The 18,020-nt window shown below is 39.2% G+C and overlaps 1 protein-coding gene across 2 annotated transcripts; it reads right to left on the bottom strand.

Annotated features, from left to right (window-relative positions):
- Positions 1-480: 480 nt before the first annotated feature.
- On the bottom strand, positions 481-16,296 carry LOC131700510 (integrator complex subunit 2-like). Of its 2 annotated transcripts, none has more exons than XM_058998131.1 (25): positions 15,887-16,296; positions 14,634-14,943; positions 14,235-14,373; positions 13,700-13,802; positions 12,290-12,403; positions 11,278-11,408; positions 10,801-10,974; positions 10,154-10,377; positions 9,372-9,497; positions 8,621-8,692; positions 8,298-8,412; positions 7,798-7,866; positions 7,415-7,549; positions 6,637-6,813; positions 6,040-6,148; positions 5,264-5,368; positions 4,938-5,102; positions 4,467-4,668; positions 4,220-4,345; positions 3,704-3,908; positions 3,141-3,407; positions 2,697-2,804; positions 2,223-2,328; positions 1,671-1,847; positions 481-1,500 (listed from the first exon to the last, which is right to left on the bottom strand). In XM_058998131.1, exons 2-25 carry the CDS (start codon positions 14,924-14,926, stop codon positions 1,331-1,333), a joined length of 3,612 nt encoding a protein of 1,203 aa, XP_058854114.1. In that variant the 5' UTR covers positions 14,927-14,943; positions 15,887-16,296; the 3' UTR covers positions 481-1,330. The 2 variants fall into 2 exon arrangements, with proteins under 2 accessions (XP_058854114.1, XP_058854115.1); XM_058998132.1 differs by having other exon boundaries at positions 14,634-14,937.
- Between the last annotated feature and the right edge of the window lie 1,724 nt (positions 16,297-18,020).

The raw sequence follows: 18,020 nt of genomic DNA, 5'->3' as shown, positions 1-18,020 counted from the left end.
ATTTAGGTTTACTGGGATGCTGAATTGTTACACTATAATAGGGTAAACTCTCCCCCCCTCCCCCTCCCAAATTTCCAGATGCATCTTTCAAAGGTATGTACCTTGTCTTAACCTACTGCTAGGTCTTGTTCTAATAGGTATAATTGTCATCACAAAGCTAATCCCTAGCCCCGTTTACCCCCAACAGCTTAAAATACTTCTTGCAAATGTACAGTGGTAGTGTCATTTAAAGGTGAAATTAGTTGCTTTTTAGCTCAGGAGTCAATCAAACCTGTTTAGGACTCTTTCTAATCTTTTGGTGTAGAAAAGGTATGAATAGCTAAATCTATTTTTCCAATGCAGACTGCAGTAAACTGCTTTCTTGATTTTAGTGTAAAGATTACAGACTACCTGACTTGTTCTAGAATAAAGATTTTAATTCAATGCTTTATTTGTACAGCACAATAAACTATTATAAATTAAAAGAAACAGGCAAACTAGATGTTTTAAAGACTTTATTACAAAAGTTGAAAAAAGCTAAATTCTACAGCAAATGCAAGACTATTCAAAACACACACAACATTTCCAGCCAACTTGCCTGCCCAATTAATGTACTTGCATTGAAAATATTGCAGAACTCCCCAATAGTTATCTTTCAAAGTCAAGTGTGGCAAATGGCTTCATAGGCTGTTGCTTGTAGTGGTCCAGAAAACAGACCAGAAGCTGCAATACCTTCCACAACCTATCACAATAGCATAGAACCTGAATGGGTGAAATGCCCATTAAGAATTTACAAAACACATGTATATCCCCCGCTGCTCTGAGAAGAACTTTAAATAGAAAGAGGCAGGAATAAAATCAAACCTGCTAGAAAAACATACCTTCGTCAAAAAGCATCCATGCATCGTTCTGTAACTATCACATGGAATATGCAGGTTTTTGTAATGACTGTCTACTCTTTTCCCCGTGTAGACCTCTTTCTTGGCTTCGTGTAAAATTCAACATTCAATTCCTAATAGTTAATGGCTTGAACATGACACGGAGAACCGAGTATTACAATAAGCTTATATACCACCCAGATATGCAATTTTATTTCTGAATATCAAATCATGTGGCTTTTTATAAGGCTGTGTGTGAAGGACTACTTGTACCTCTTATACCAAATTAAAGTGTGCTTTCACGCAGGGTGACTGTTTTTATGAGTTGTGTTTCCGTTAAACAGCTTGGCTAGGCGCCTGTTATCGGTCGTACAACAACAAAAAAATACATTAAAGTGTAGTTCATTGCTGAAAATAGGTCATTTTAAGCCTGTAGGATGTCGTCCCAGGCTAAAAAGTCTGTCATAGTCGAGTTATACACCAGTAACTGTCATGTTAATAATCTCCATGAATGTGGCTTCAATGCGGTAACACAATTGTACATCTGGGTCTCTGCTTGCCAGCTCCCTAGCTAACCTTTGCTGGAGAGAAGCTTTTGAAATCCCTGCTATTTTATCCGGCTTTTCCTTCAAGTGCTGGAACCCTGTAACAAGGAATAATTGTAAGTCAATGGCTGCAAATCTTGAAAGCTTACCATTCTTCTCTGTGGATGAGTTACTTGGCATCAGCGTACTATGGACTCCAGGAATACACAATCTGAAATCCCTTTCAGATGCTGTATTGTAATGAGATTTATATACAGACAACACTCACGTGCGATGAGGGGGTCTATATCTCTTGCTTTGGCGGCCACGTCCGAGGCACAGACCTGCCCAACCTGAATCAGCAGGGCTGTGACATCATCGTAGAGCGGGGGAAAGGCTTGGCAGAACGACACCAAACAGGGCAGGGTGGGCATGAAGAAAGAGAATCTCTTGTCCTGTGTAAGAACTGGGGGGGGGGTAAGCATTTTAAAGAAGTGCTAACCAATGCTTTAAAATCCATTAACATTGTTACTAGTCACCTCTTTTGTATTGTGCAGAGAATCTTTTTGGTTCTATACAGAGCTAGAATTAATCTGCTGCATCCTGGTGCCTGCACTGTAAATCACATGGTCTGACTGCAGCTTGACCACTGGAGAGTGAGATAGAATTGCAACACATCTAGTGATTAGGTGCCAGGAAGCAGGAGCAACGTTTCATGTTCTCATGCTGCTCTGTGCATATTAAAGGGAAGGGGTCAGTTACAGCAAACCAACTTTGTTCTTATGGCCCACCAAATGATATGCACAGTGTATGTTTATCAGTAAATAATGAGCTTGTTTACCTGTAAGCAGTGTTCCCATCACACTAATGGCTAAGCGAGCCACACTGAGAGATTTAGGCAATGCATACTGTGCACACAAGTGGGACAGGAGCTGGATAGCAAAAATCTGTAATAAAAAAAGTATGTTATTTGAGCAAAATGATCTTTAAAATATTGATAATATTGAAATTCAAAACAAGTCATCTAGATTGTGCAATCCAGTGTTCAATTATTGGTATTGGGATTCTTATTCAAAATGGGGACCATTATGCACTCACTCTATTGTGAACATGATAACTACCTTAGACTCCTTTCAGATAACATTTGGGTATAGTTCGATAAACTGGTTTATACAAGTTTTGAACCTATAGATAAACGTCCGTCCGGATTATGAGTGCGCTCCATATGTGTGTGCACTGGTTTTATTTACAAATGATTTTGCTTTGTTGCGTTCACAGCGCTCTATCATATAAATGCAAGCAGCAGTGCGCTCACCTGCTTTTCAAGTTGCGGTTGTGCCAAGAGTTCAGGAATGAAATCCAGGCAGATGTGCATAGATGGGATGCCAGCCACAGTCAAGGGCAGAAGATCCTGAGGGTATCCCTGTGAAAAAGCATTGCATTGCAATATTACTAAATACGCTGTACATTTTACTACTTAACAGGTAACACAAGTTGGAATCAAACATTAAACAGCACTTCTTAGCTCATCTGAAGATCTAGTTTCCATAAAATGCTTGTTCTGCAGACCCTGATTAGCACTAGTCTTGCTTAAGGTAACATTAGGCAGTGCAAGATTAATGGTAATCAGGGTGAAACCAGATAATAATGTTAACAATTTACATTCATAAAAAAAATTCTAGGTCGGAACACTTTTACTAGTACTTCTACATAAGTTTTAAAATATTGTTTTATTATCATAATTAAGAGAGAAACAAACCTGGAAGTGAACAAGCTTAGCGATGTTAGGGTCAGCGATGAACATCTGGTGCAGCAGACAGCAGATGAGACACTGGACTTCTCGGAGGTTGCTGAGCAAGCTGCCCTCCTTCTCCTCCGATCCTACCACATGGCAGCTATCTGGGTCCTCCTGTTTCAAAGCAGGGTGCTGAATGCTCTTAAGCAGAGACTCGGTGGTGATATCCTGGCCTTTCTCCTCTTCAGTGGGTAAGCACATTTCTAACAAGATCTGTACAGCTGCACTGTCCTGAGGACAAACAAAACATTTGAAATATTTGAGAACTGCTGGACAATTAGGGGTCTGTGACAATGACATGTATACCTTCTGCTGTTAATCTGTGCAGCTTCTGATCTGATTAACTTATAGCTGAAATTAGTTATTGAAACTATAAGGTGGCATTGACTATGCTGCTGGATACACTCTGCGAACGATACGTCTCAGAGCCGCTAATAAGTGAGTGTACTGGATTAAATGTAAAAAGTTCCATTTAACTCAACAACAAAATAAATAACTGCAATAGAAAGGTCAGAGTGAAGAGTTACCTGGGCAGCCAGCAAGGCGTTCTTGAGTTCCTCTCGAGTCACCTCTGGAGCCTCTGTTTGCCCGCTCAGACCCAGGTTGGAAATGGTTTGGGACTGCTTGCTGTCATGGTCTGCAGTTTCCTTCAGGTGAGCATTCAGATAAGCTTTGGAGGCCAGTAGGTACCCATTTAACATATGCAAGGTAATGTCCATTAGAGGGGGGCATCTAGGATTTAAAGAGAGAACACCACTTAAAAAACCTTACGTATCTTACTCTCAAGATCCTTTCAATCCTTGTACAACACTGCCACCTACCTGTTCAGAATATAAATCAGTGCTGCTTTTAAAAGGGTGAATTGGATTGCTTATTTAACAAAAAAAATCACTCAAATGTTTCTCTTTTTTTTTTTACCCAGAACAACATGAATAATACTGGGTCACAGCCTGCTTTACTATTGCTGTAAAATAACAAATAAAAACAGTAATGTTTTTAAAGTACTCAGTTGAACATACTGTGCCTGAAAATAAATGACCCACCTGTAGATTCTCTGATCACACCGCAGGACAATTAGTGGGTCGATCATCAGGTCATTCTGCGTGTACTTCTGCTGCCGCAGCAACTTTATCGAGGGCTGGAGTGCATTGACAGTCATCACCCACAATCTTAATAAATAAAAACACCACAAGACAATGTTATATACGTCTTGGACAGCAAACGTATGCAATACAGACATTTATACCCTACTCGACCTCCTATTTCTTATTTTCTTCAAGTAGCACTGACCTTCTGGGCATCACAGTGTTAAGTACCATCCACAGCTTATTGACAGTCTGGAAAATTCTCCTTGAAACCCCTACATTAAGGAGCCGGCTCATATTTGACATCAGCACCTCTACATAGGGAATCAGGTCACTGGCAGACAGCAGGGTCAGGTGTTCAAGGATCTGCATTAAACGAGTGTTACTGGAGGGGACCATCTGGAATGCTGAACAGAAAACGTTTCATTAGGATTTTTTCACTTCAGTAACCAAGGTTAGAAACAGCAGGTCTCAAAAAACTGAAATCCGCATCTATCAAACACTGTGGGTAATAATGCAACACACTTTTTGCAGCCTGTGTCTTATTAATTTATATTTATGATTGATTTACATTTTTATTTTACTCTTGACATCTGGTTTCTCTCTTTTTAAAAAGTCTGTTGCTCTCGGTAAAGGTGTGATATAGTTCCCCAAGATTGAATATACTGTGGGCTACCTTCTTGGAGCTGCTTTGGGGAGTATTTCTTGGCAGTGCCAGTCAGCAGCATCTTCCTCAGGAGTGAGACTGTACCGGTGATCTCCTCCTCACATATCCAGTCCTCCACCATGCACAAGTGAGGGTAGTTTGTAGCCAGAAGCCGCAGCAGAGCAGAGTGGAGACCTTGAAAAGTGATCACATGAGAGAAAACAAACCAAACGGTCCGTTAGTTTTTATACAATATTATAACACAGAAGAGCACCATGCTGAAAGTGTGAGGATATCAAAAGACAACGCCTCTGCATTGAACACAGATAAAGTCTGTAGATAGTTAGCACACTTACCCCCCAGTTCTTGCTGAAGACCCTGAGCTTGGCGAATCAAATACTTAATGGGAATCTGGTCCATAAGTGCAGCGGAGTATGACTTAGGCTTCCTTTGCATGAGAGCTGTAAGAAACATGTGATGCTGTAAATACAAATGACCCTTACACAAGTTTACAATGGTATTTTTGCGGTTTTAACATGGTTATACTTCTATTATAAATTACCCTGATTTGCTGGTCTGCTTACCTATGCTTTATGACACTATGCTATGCTTTTACTATGTCAAGCTTTTATAAGAGTAGTAACATGAACAAGTAGTCTGTGCTACAGATGGTCCTTAGCAAGTTTACAACACTGGACAAGCACATCTTGAGATATATGCAAAATGTTTTATAAACAAATGCATGGATGTACGCCTGCCTCCACTATATCCTCAACAGAGGACAAGAACATGAAGCTTCTATGCAGATCTCATGAAATTTAGCCATGTTGCTATCTACTGTTAAACAGTGTGAATCAACACAGGAACTTGTAAATTACAATAAAATTGAAACCGAGTGAAAATAATACTGCCTCCCATTCCCAGCTATTCATGAACACAATGTCATAAAGGACAAAGTCTGCCCCCCCCCCCCAACACCACCATTTAGTTTGCTACATTTTAAATCAGCAGCCACTGGATGTTTTGCCAGCACAGATCACAGCCCCTGTTAATATGTTAGGCTTCTCCTAATCAAACTGTCAAATAAACATGATAAACTGAACCGTTTAAATTGCATGCATACAGTACATACCAAGTGCCTTTGTGTTTACCATCAATGCCTCCTCATACGAAAGGACGTAATAGAGTACCAGGAGCTGGGACATGATATTGTATCGCAGACGAATTCGACTGCTGTCACCCTAAGCACAAAATCAAAATGAGTTTAGTTTAGTTTCAGCAACTCAGAACAAAAGCCATTTTCAGTTGCTGTCCGTGTGCCCTAGTAGAGCGATTTGCTGAACTGCTACTTGATGAAACTGTCCAGGAGGAAATGTGGGGCACAGAGTACTTCTTCAAGCCGTAACAGTGAAAATCTTGCCCCATATCTGACTGACCTTTGTCTCTACTGTAGAAGCAATATACTTAACACTTTTAACACTGCTGGAAAGAAAAGGTCCAGGAAAGAAAACTCCACTCAAAACAGCTGGCCACTCTAGCAGCGTAGGAAAGAGAACACTCAAAATCGCAAACCAGTAAATGAATCAGATATACCAGTGCCTAAATATATGTCTCTTTAATGTATTTGTCAGTATTTATTAATTCTCCTAGCGTAGTCTTTCAGTAAATACTTAATTTGTATATACAGTACAAGTAAATTGATATTGCTTACAAGGTCCAGGCATCTTACCCCTGTTAGTCCCTGAAACACATTGAGGATTTCCTGCTCTGTGATTGGTTGGTTGGTGGCCTCGGGACTAGCTTTGGAGGCAGGAGTAAGAATGGAGTTGATATAAACTTCAATAAGGGGGAGTAACTGAGTGTGGAGTGGGGTGGACGTCTCACATAACTGCTTGTAAATCCAGTCCTAGTTTAAAAAAAGGAGCGGCAGGAAGAAAAATAAATAAATCAGATTCATTGCTGGTAAAATGCAGGTCACTAGACAACCTAAAACAACAGTGTATTTTTATGAAACAACTACACAGCAGAAATGCTGAAGACCCAAGGGCTGAACTCATTTATAACTTTTGACTGGCAAAAAGCATTTTCAAGCATCAAAAAAAGCAAGGGTCGAACAGTTTTTTTTCTTTGATTTAAATAACAAATTCCTACACATTCAATCTGTTTATTGCTTGATTTTATATCCTCTGATTATTATTATTATTTATTTCTTAGCAGACGCCCTTATCCAGGGCGACTTACAATTGTTACAAGATATCACATTATTTTTACATACAATTACCCATTTTACAGTTGGGTTTTTACTGGAGCAATCTAGGTAAAGTACCTTGCTCAAGGGTACAGCAGCAGTGTCCCCACTGGGGATTGAACCCACAACCCTCCGGTCAAGAGTCCAGAGCCCTAACCACTACTCCACACTGCTGTGAAATAGCCACTTGTTATGGAATTCCTTCCATAACAAGTGGCTATTTCTGCATGGCAATGTTCGGATAAAGCTGCATGCTCACCTTGATGGAAACTTTATGCTTGGTGAAAGCTCTGCTTCTCAGCAGCTGATAGATACAGTGAATGGGAAGGAATCCGGTGATGGTGGCACTCAGGTTGTTGGTAACAGGAACTCGTACCGCATGAGCCGTCACAACCTAGGAATAAACAACAGCCACAGGTCAGGTAGCACTATGCAATAACCGTGAAAAGCAGACATTTGAAATATATAGGGTCGCTGTGGTGAGTGTCACAAGCACAGAACAATGTGCCCAAGTGACGACACAATCACCCTGCATTGACTGTATTTTGATCATGCTGCAAGCTAAGCAGTATACTTTCTTCTTCCACAGTTTAAAAATGAGGAGTTCTGATTTCAAAACAAACGATTACAATAATAAAATACCTGTTCTGTGAAAATCTCCTGTGTAAAGATAGTCTTCATTTTGCTCAGGGAGCTAGATTTAATAGCAATCTAAAAGAAAAGCGAAGCAAACATGTAGTAATATTTACAAAAATGGCAAGAATAAACACTGTCAAACTCCAATGTTGCACACGTAAATAACAGACAACATAGAACAGGTTTTTTAACAAGTTTATGAGACAACACAATTGTGCCTTGACTTAAATTATACATGTCATTAAAAGAAAGAAAAGAAATAAAACGGTTTACCCAACAGGTCACAAATGAACAAAAAAAAAAAAAAAAAAAAAAAAACCTGGTTCAATACAATAGTATGATTAATACAAATTGATACATGTCTACAGCTCTGATGTCCTATCAAGAATATAACAGAAAAATACAAAGGGTATGTAGAGTGAAAATACACCTGTACATTGCCAGCTTGGGCAGATAAAACTCAGATGTTGCACATTCCTCGGGAGGAATGTTTAAATTTTTTTTACCTTCATCCCCAAAGTAGAGCAGACCAACTCAATGATGGAACTGAGTTGGTTGCTATGGAAATACATAGCAACCAGTAGCAGCATCTCACCAAAAGAAGCCGATACCCCTGCAGCACTGCAATGCAAAACGAAACACAGGAATTTCACAGCAAACAAACAAACAAACAAACAGACGCTGTTAAGCAATCATTGCAACCTCTTAGAAAGAAAACGTCTTTTCCAAACTATATTAGAAAAAAACTAAAAACTGTGGTAAAAAAAATAAATTAAATCGCTGTAGAGCAACAGGTTAGCGTAGCGCTTTAACAAAAACAAACTCTCACCTCTCAAAATATTCTTCTTCTTTAATCATCCAGCTCAGCCACATCACCATCAGCTGCTCCTGCTCTGGTGTGCTGCAGATCAAAGATTGCTGTTAGATATCATACAGCTTCAGCACACACCAAACCTGGAGAATACCCGGAGGTATTCCTACAATAGTGCAAATCAGGGTCTTATTTAGGTGTGTCAACCATCCCTCCCCTCCTATGATCCTTGTGTCAGCTGCATCTACAGTAAAGCAAGGATCGCTAACACTACAGCCAAATCGAATGTAAAACTTGTCCTTTTGTTACGCCTCCGTGACTCTGTTTTACGGCACATACAGCTATGGCCAACAGTTTTGCATCACCCAATAGAATGAACTAATTCTGCTTCATAAAGTCAAATGAAACCTGCTGAATAATGTTACGTTTACATTAATGAATTACATATCGCTGTGTAGTTTTCCATACGTCACGAAAAACTGACACAAAAATTGAAAAATGTGACTTAAAACTGAACATGAAATACCGTGCTACACCAATATTATTTTGTAGTTTCTTTGATTACATGATGTTAAATAAAATATCTAAATTATGTTCATATAGATGTTTTTTGGCCATAGCTGTCTATTACACTTAGATAGAAGGTCAACAATCATATTGTTGGTAGATGGATATATGGGTCAATATTCTTCTTTTGAAAGTTTAAGAGCAGCGGCTGTCATTCCGGCTGCAGCCCCAGGGCTCTTTATTCCAAGGTCATTCCCGTTACCTGACGAGAGTAGGGAATGCCAGCAGCTTGCAGAAGGAGAGAGACACGAAGCGCACGCCAGCCGGGGTAGCGGGGGGGCGGCTTGTTATGAGCTGCAGGAGCTGCTCGGCCTCCTCGTCTGTAGGCCTGAGTGAATAAATAAATACAAAAAAAACGCTCGCTCTGCAGCCAGGGCTCCATCACATTTACTTTGACAGGAGTGAAAAAAAATGACATGCAAAAAAAGTAAACCAATTCATCAACACTGCAGCTTCTTTTTTAAAAGGCTCAATCTGGGACACGCACATTGCAGAAGACATCTACGCCTTATGGCAGTGTTATCCATTTTCCTTTCAAACATATTTCATATATTATATATAGCAGCAGCCTTCATTGTTCTGTACCAGGAGGCTACGGTGGGACAGGTTCCACGGCTTCTCAGTGTATTGTTAAATAGAAGACACTGATGATCTTTTAGGAGCTGGTCGAATTCTTATTCTTGGTGTATTTTAGTAACTGGAAGCTGCCGCAAGATTGAACCAAGATTAAATATCAGCATGTCCCAGGTATGTCACAAGTGATAATATCAGAAAGCGACGATAAAAAAGGGTGCTGTTAACACAGGTTCACTTCTGTTCTACTGGACCCTTGATTACACAAGATACTTTGCTGTTCAGATTTAATTGAGCACATAAACACTGTATTTAAAAAGAGAAACCGAAACCTGGTTTTAAAAGGGGGGGGCGGTGGAAACAACCAACTAAATACTCATGATAGTGCCAAGGTTTAAAATGACTTCTTACCTGAGGCCAGCTATCCCCATCAGTGCACAGTACAGCCGCAGCAAAGCACTGGCTTTCACCACATGCTCCTCTCTCAGTCCAGAGTACCCGGCTACTGTCTGCTCCAGATCGGAATCGCTGTCGTTCGGGACGTGAGTGCTTCTGGACCTCGGAAGGATGGCCACTAGCTCCAGAAGCAGCTGCCGTCTCATTTGCCAGAGAACTGAACTGCTTTCTTTCTTTCTCTAATCAAAAGGGGAACGAACGTCAACATTGTAACATATACAAGACAACCACCACACCTGATCGCAGTGGAGTTGAAAAAATTGATTAATCCTTCCACAGAGTTTTAAAGCAATGTACAGCTTTGCTTCACGAAGTCGAAGGAAACCTACTGAATATTGAATTACATACCGTTTTGTGGTTATTCATCTTCTTCAAAATTGAAAAATGTGAAATTTGTTGAAATCTAACATGAAATACTGTACTACTATTATGGCTTCTGGTAAACTTTTGCAATATCACTTTGTAGTTTCTTTCATTACGTGATGTTAAATAAAAGATCTAAATTATGTTCATATAGTTGTTTTTTTTAATTATGTCTCAATCCTAAAATTCTAGGTGATGCAAAGCTTTTGGCCACAGCTGTACAAGGAAAGGGCTCTCACCTGTTGACCATTTCGGATAAACATTCCAAACCAGGTTCGCACTTTGGCATTGGTTCCCAGGAGCAGACCACTGACAAACGAGACCAGGTTGCTCACCGCATCATCTGCCGTATCAGATTTGGTGTGATCCAATGTCAAAGCCACACCAAGCCCAGGAAGGTGGCACTCTTCTACCTACAGAACAAAAAAACAAACCCTTTATCTAGATAAATCTGCCTGTCCCAAAAATTATACTGGTCTTTGCTTAGGAAAATGTTACAGGTAAACACAAATCAAGAGCTTAGAATCAAGGTGGGCTAACTTTTTTAAATGTTTTTTTCTATGCTGGCAAATGTATTATAAGATCTAAACAGCGAAGCATTGGAAAGGTTGTTTCACTGTATTTACATGACTAGGAGATAGACCACTAAACAAAGCCTGCTTTAAATGTATCCCTGAGCCTGTGTTTCTCTTGATTTGATGAACAGCAGGTCTCACCACCATGGCTCGGACGCTCAGAGCCTGTGAAGGGTTCATCTGACAGAGCTGTCGAAGCGCCTCCGTTCTGCGCCGACCCCCCACGCTTTCCTCATCCTGACGCTCTCCGTTCTTTATTAAACCTCTGCACACTAAAAAGAGAAAAGAGGTTTTGAAGCTACTGTGCAGCATTTTTTTTTTTTTTTTAAATAATTTAGTCGTTGCCAATTAGTTTTTATTATTTTCTCCCCAATTTGAAATGCCCAATTATTTTTTAGGCCCAGCTCACCGCTACCACCCCTGCGCTGACTCGGGAGGGGTGAAGATGAACACACGCTGTCCTCCGAAGCGTGTGCCGTCAGCTGCCCGCTTCTTTACACGCTGCGAACTCACCGTGCAGCCGCCTCAAAGCTACAGCGTCGGAGGACAACGCAGCTCTGGGCAGCTTACAGGCAAGCCCGCAGGCGCCCGGCCAGACTACAGGGGTCGCTGATGCGCGGTGAGCCGAGGACACCCTGGCCGACCTAACCCTCCCTCCCCCGGGCGACGCTCGACCAATTGAGCGCCGCCCCCTGGAAGCTCCCGTCCACGGTCGGCTGTGGAATAGCCTGGACTCGAACTCGCGACGTCCAGGCTATAGAGCGCATCCTGCACTCTAGCGAGCGCTTTTACTGAATGCGCCACTCGGGAGCCCCTTACTGTGCAGCATTTTAACACTTACAATGGGATGCAAGTGCTAGGCTTATCCCTTAGGTTAACTCTTCCTTTCTCAGTATCATCTAAGGTCACTGAGCACCTACCAAGATGAGAAGCAATCCACAAACTGCTATGTAGCTGCTGTTATTTCTAATGGGAAAATGTTCAAACGTCTCACCGGTTCACCTTGTAAATCTTTAAGCTTAAAATTATTCAAAAGAATACGAACAAGATATTTTTACACTCTGAATGTATTTCAAGCCACGTTTTAGCTTTAGTTTTTTTTTCTTTGAATATTTAAATACTTGTTTTAATACTAGCAGTTTAGGAAAGATACCTTCATTGAAGCTGTCAGGAACATTTGCTACTGAAAGACAGAGGAACCATTCGCCATTCCGAACATGCAGCAGGGCTTCAGCTACGTCTACAATTGGCAACAGTGATGGCAGTTCTGCAAGGAAAAGGGGAAAATAAATTGACAAAACATTACGCAGAGGAGATTTTGATTTATCGAGTCACTTATATTCATAAACACAGCAGGTACTTTAATTATTGGTCATCTGACCAAAACATTAAATGGGAGCAGTGAATTAATAGCATGTCAAGTAAGGCTGAGGCGATGTTTGACAACTATCGATAGTCAAGCCTGTGCATCGTTTTTGTGTAAAGGGTTTAAGCAAAGAAAAGCTTTTTTTTTTTTTTTTTTTAATTAAATTTGGAATCAGCAATTATATTTTGTATTAAGCTGCAGAGCTTCTCTGCTCCCCTGAGGTCTGACTCACTGAATCTGCATGCGATTGAGCTCACCTTCCCCCCCCTGCCCCGCCCCCTGTGAGTGTTTACTGATGGAATTGGATCTGTGCAGGAGTTAAAAGCGTGTGCTAGAATTACTCCGGTAACTAATTTGCGTGACCATTTAGAGATGCAGAGGTCGCGCTAGCCTTTAAAAATGTGTATTTCTAAAAAGCATACCATCTTAAAATCTGCATTTTCAACCATAAAATCTGCGTTTTTGCATGGTGCATCAACAGTTACATTATTGTGCAGTGCAACTTTTTCAGATTAACGAAGTTAACACGCAAACCAGTACACAGTATAAATAATGGTAGTAGAAACAGACAAAGGCAAGCTATGAAACGTTTTCTTTTGAAAATCCCCCGTTCACAATGTAAAAATCAGTGTTGTAGAACATGTATCAATGTCATGTGTTTTACTTGTCCAAATTCTTGGCTGAGAGTCAACAGGTAAGATGCTCGGATACAGATTAGTGAGTCGCTGCCAGGGACGTGCGCAGTACTATATGGGATACTGAGACTTTACTGAGCGTTACTTCCTATGTTAAACAGTAAACCACAGCTCCAGACGTATTACTGTGTTGTTGTTTTTTCACCCTTTCATAACGTTGATGAATCGATGCATCGGCTTTTTTGGAGAACGATATATCAATAGTGAAAAATTTGGCATCGCCCCAGCCTTAATGTCAAGTAAAAGTAAATGTTTTTTGGAAGTATTGTTTTTCTACATTACTTCACTTCAGTCCCTTTTCAAACAGTCCACAAGGGGGTAACAAATCCCCAATTAATACCCCTTACTATGACAGGGTGGTTTAAGCAAACTGTCAGTGCAACACAAAAGACAACCCCAATTGCATGTTTTAAAATAGAAAAAACAAGACAACATACAATAAAACACATGCAACTACTAATATTTCAGTTTTCAATTCACCATAGTTTTAATGAGGTACTACCTGCTTGTAAAATACAGAGGACATCAGCGACTTCCTCTAGATAGACAGTGCTTTCAAAAAGCTCTGAAGACTTTAAGAAAAACTCTCCATTTGAATCAGATACCTATATAACAAAAAGATTAGAACAGTTTAACAAGTGGCCAACTGGATACCACTAGGCTAGTACCCTGATTAGACTAGCCTTTCTGTGGTTAAACAACTATTATACTGTTTATCTCATAATCACCTTAGAAAAGGATTACTGTACTCTTGTGGCAATATTAAGGGTCAGTTGCCCAATTAACAGCAATTACTTGTGATGCTTCCAGAATTTACTGCAGATGTACATTTACTCCAATATGCATGACTGCTTATATGCCTAAAACACTCATGGCATTTTTGCCGTGCATTTTTTAAACATATTTTCTAGAAATATTTTTATCGGCCATAATTATTACTACATTAGATATTTAGAACTGTATTCTGTTAGCCAAGGGTTACATTGATCTCTTCTACGATCCAAATCACTCATACAAGTAAGAAATCTAAATCATACCTTGTTCATTATGGCTAGTAATTCACTGAGTGCTAGCCTTAGTCTCCTGAGTGGATCGCTGTGTTCAAACTCCAACGTCAGTCCGTGCTGTAGCTGGGATACCAAGATGCTCTCCCCATTTGATCCCCCAGGCTTGTGTCTGGCAGAGGGGCAAATAATATGATTGACAATGCACACTAAGAAAATTAATCAAACACATTCAGAGAACACTTTGAGCAAACCACATATCCATGATATGCTACAGAAAACAACACACATCTTGTATAAGCACCGTTTTTATAAAAAGTAAGAAAAATGACACATCTCGTCTAGGCATCCGTGCAATAGTGTATAACAATCAAACTGCTATGAAAAATGGATCCGAGTTTCAGGCTTGTCAATACTCTTTCCAGTGATTACCTGAGCTGCTGTTCTTTTCTGGCATCCTGTTCCAGTGCGTGGAAGTCCACGGACAGCAGGGCGACGATGGAGTTGACAGCTTCCACTCCCGAGAGGAGCCGCAGGATCAGTTTTTTATCCTCGGCCCAGGCCTGGCTCTGGTCCGCAGGAGCGCACAGGGCCATTCTAACCAGGCAGGGCAGGAGCAGCCTCAGCTCAGGGTCACTCAGAGCAGCCAGCCGAACCACATCCACTTTCTGCATTGCTTCGAAGGCATAAGGGCTCACAAACTGAAGAGCCGCACACTCGGCCATTTCGTATGAATCTAAATCTAAATAAGGAACAGACCAATAGAATTTAGTAATTTATTTTAAAAGAATAAAAAAAAAAACTTATCACACAATCCAATCATTAAAAAAGTAGATTTATAGTGATATTTTACTTTTTTTATTTCACTTTAACACATATTCAGTAACAGTGATTTGTAGTGCATTAATATTCTGTAAATAATTACAAAAAAAAAAAACCCTGTTAATGCAAGATCCTCATAAAACTGGCTATTTTTGGTTAAATGTTTTGTAATATACTATACACTTCCGTATTCTTATTTTTGCTTTAAAGCCTTCTATCTAGTCTACCATGAATGATACTGCAAACTTCTGAGACTGGACCGAACACAGCTGCCACTGAAAACCTGCCTTTGAAGGTACAGTGTAAAAGCTGGCATAACTATCTTCAAAAAGGCGATCAGGGAAGGAACTGTGCTTGGGCTAGCTTCTTGTCGAACCTGAGACCCTGATAAATCATCTTTCCCAGATGTTATATTTCACAAAATGAAATAATTAGACAAATAAAAACGCGTGTGTAAAATATCACCTTCGGAAAATGCGCCTAATAAAAATGTTTTTTTTTTTTTTTGTTGTTTTACAGTATATATAATTATAAAATGAAATGCAGATTATTAACCATATCTTTATCACTGAACTGTCAGCCACATTATTCTAGTTACCACGCTCCGTGTTGAGAGGAATAAGTAAGAGAGCAGCATCAATTCGTTCCAATTTTATTAATAAATTTGCAGTCATTTTACTGAATTAACAGAAGTTTGGGAACATCTAAAACAAAACTATAAATCACACTGGAAACGGTAGTGCTACAACTGTATTGTATACACGCTGATAAGTTAATATTTGCTTATTTGTGTCACAAACTTATTTACAGACTTTATCATTTTCATGCAAACATGTTTGTTTTTTTATTTGGCTTCATCTTACCGGATTTCAAAACACGTTTATGTATGTAGACCCGTCCGAGCGCAGCGCCGGGGGCCTGCTGTCACACTCGATCCTCGGACTCGGTTATCGCCTATGCCTAACTCCTTTGCTTTACAGGCGGCTCCTCTCACAGAACTCTACTGGTCTCATTCTACTTGCCTGTACTTCCAGGTTCGGTAAAAAAAACAAAAAAAAACAAATGACTTACAATTATTATTATTGTTTTGTAAAAACGAAATCTAGCGTATCACTACACTAATTGATGTCGTTTTAAACCCACAAGGTTGCGAAACTCTTTCCATTCATTTTATCTGCTTCGCTGCAAGTGCGCAGCCCTGCGATATTTACATTTTGTTAACAGCGGAAAATACGAAAAGTCGTCGAGGAGCCACGAGCGCTGCAGTTCTCAGAAATGCCAATAGGATACAATGCAAACCAAAGAAAGCAAGGGGTTAATATATATATATATATATATATATATATATATATATATATATATATATATATATATATATATATTCTCTTCTAATCTTAAAAAATAATAATTACGTGTTGTACTTTAATTGCAAAACCTTATGCCACAGGTCAGTCTCACAGTATAGTTGTATTAATACTTCTACTGTGATTCTTGAAATGTATTTTTGTTTACGACTGTAAGTCGTCATGGATGCTAAGAAATAAATAATATTAATAATGTAAGGGCGTTTAGCAATATCCTCAGTCTATAAAATAAATTACCATTTTGGTGGCCTAAAATTAGAAACTTTTCTGCTTGTTTAAATAAAGTTCAACTAAAAAAAAAACCCCAAAAAACAAACAAACAAAATAAAAAAATACCACACAAAAGAAAATCTTTATGAATAAATTATTTTATTTTTCATCCGAAACTGTTTAAAAAGAATGAACTTTTTTTTCATTAATTTCTTCGAACCACAATTTGTACAATTCTCAGCTTCCAGGCCTGACGGTAGCTTTAGTGTTTCTCCATAAAACACCAGGATACAGTTTGATTGCGGTCATAAAAACACACAACATTATCTTTATATGTCTTCATAATAAATCAAACTATATATATTTTTTAAAAGCACTCCTAATTAAAGGAAAGTTAAGACACATTTCACATTACACCACGCAGTACACCATGAAAGCAAAGGCTACGTGGGGACCAAGTACTTTCTACAGTATTGCACCATTCAGAAGGAGGGTGAAAGCTGCACCTTTTGAAGTTAGAAAATTAACTTCCACACCAACTCTGATTATGGCAAGATTGACTAAATTTATAATAGAATTGCCACTTTAGCTGATAGATAATGCTCCAGTACATGATACACATGTAATACTGCATTAAGAATTTTGATAACAGGACATCAATATAAAAATAAGTCATATGCTCTGGAATTAGATTTTACTTTTGAAAATACACAGCTTTATTCTCTCTCTCTCTCTCTCTCTCTATATATAGATAGATTATACTTGGACCTGTGTAGCTTTTCTTTCATGGTTTGAAATGATATCTGTAGCACATTTGAAACTGAAATGCGTATATATATTCCAATATGCTATGTTCTTTTGTTCTTAATGTTTAAAGCACTCAAGAATGTATATCATGTCTTTTGTTTTTCTTTGCATGAGATTTAGTAGAATATGGTGGCTTTAAAATCCTTGATAAAAATAACAATAAAAACACAAAGCAAGATTGTTATGTTACAATACCTTAAATTTTCACTGCAATTTGGATGAACACATAAATGCTTACAAAAAGTAATCGCCGTAAACAATTCATTACACGATTCTGCAACAGCTAGTGTAAGTAGCAAATTAGTTGACTACATGGGCTGTAACAAGGAAGGACGTTCTAATTGGTGAGAGATTTGTATTAACATATTGGCAAGTGCTATTCTTTGGAAAATAATTCTGAATATTCCTCCATAGCTACACACACAAATCATTTAGAACGGAGCATTTCTGTGCGATTCAATATGAATAACTTTCTTTCTGCAGAAACAGCATACGTAATCTTAAATAATATCCACTCTGCTGATGTACATTCATTACATATACCTAAAGTAGCAATCTGCATTTCAAAATATACTACAGGTAGATCTCAGGAAAATGCTTTAATGGATCCCTCCCC

The sequence above is a fragment of the Acipenser ruthenus genome, chromosome 24 (assembly GCF_902713425.1).
Source record: "Acipenser ruthenus chromosome 24, fAciRut3.2 maternal haplotype, whole genome shotgun sequence".
NCBI classification, from domain to species: Eukaryota; Metazoa; Chordata; class Actinopteri; order Acipenseriformes; family Acipenseridae; genus Acipenser; species Acipenser ruthenus.
Note: the sequence above shows the minus strand (reverse complement) of the source record. Positions and strands in the feature narration are given on the sequence as shown.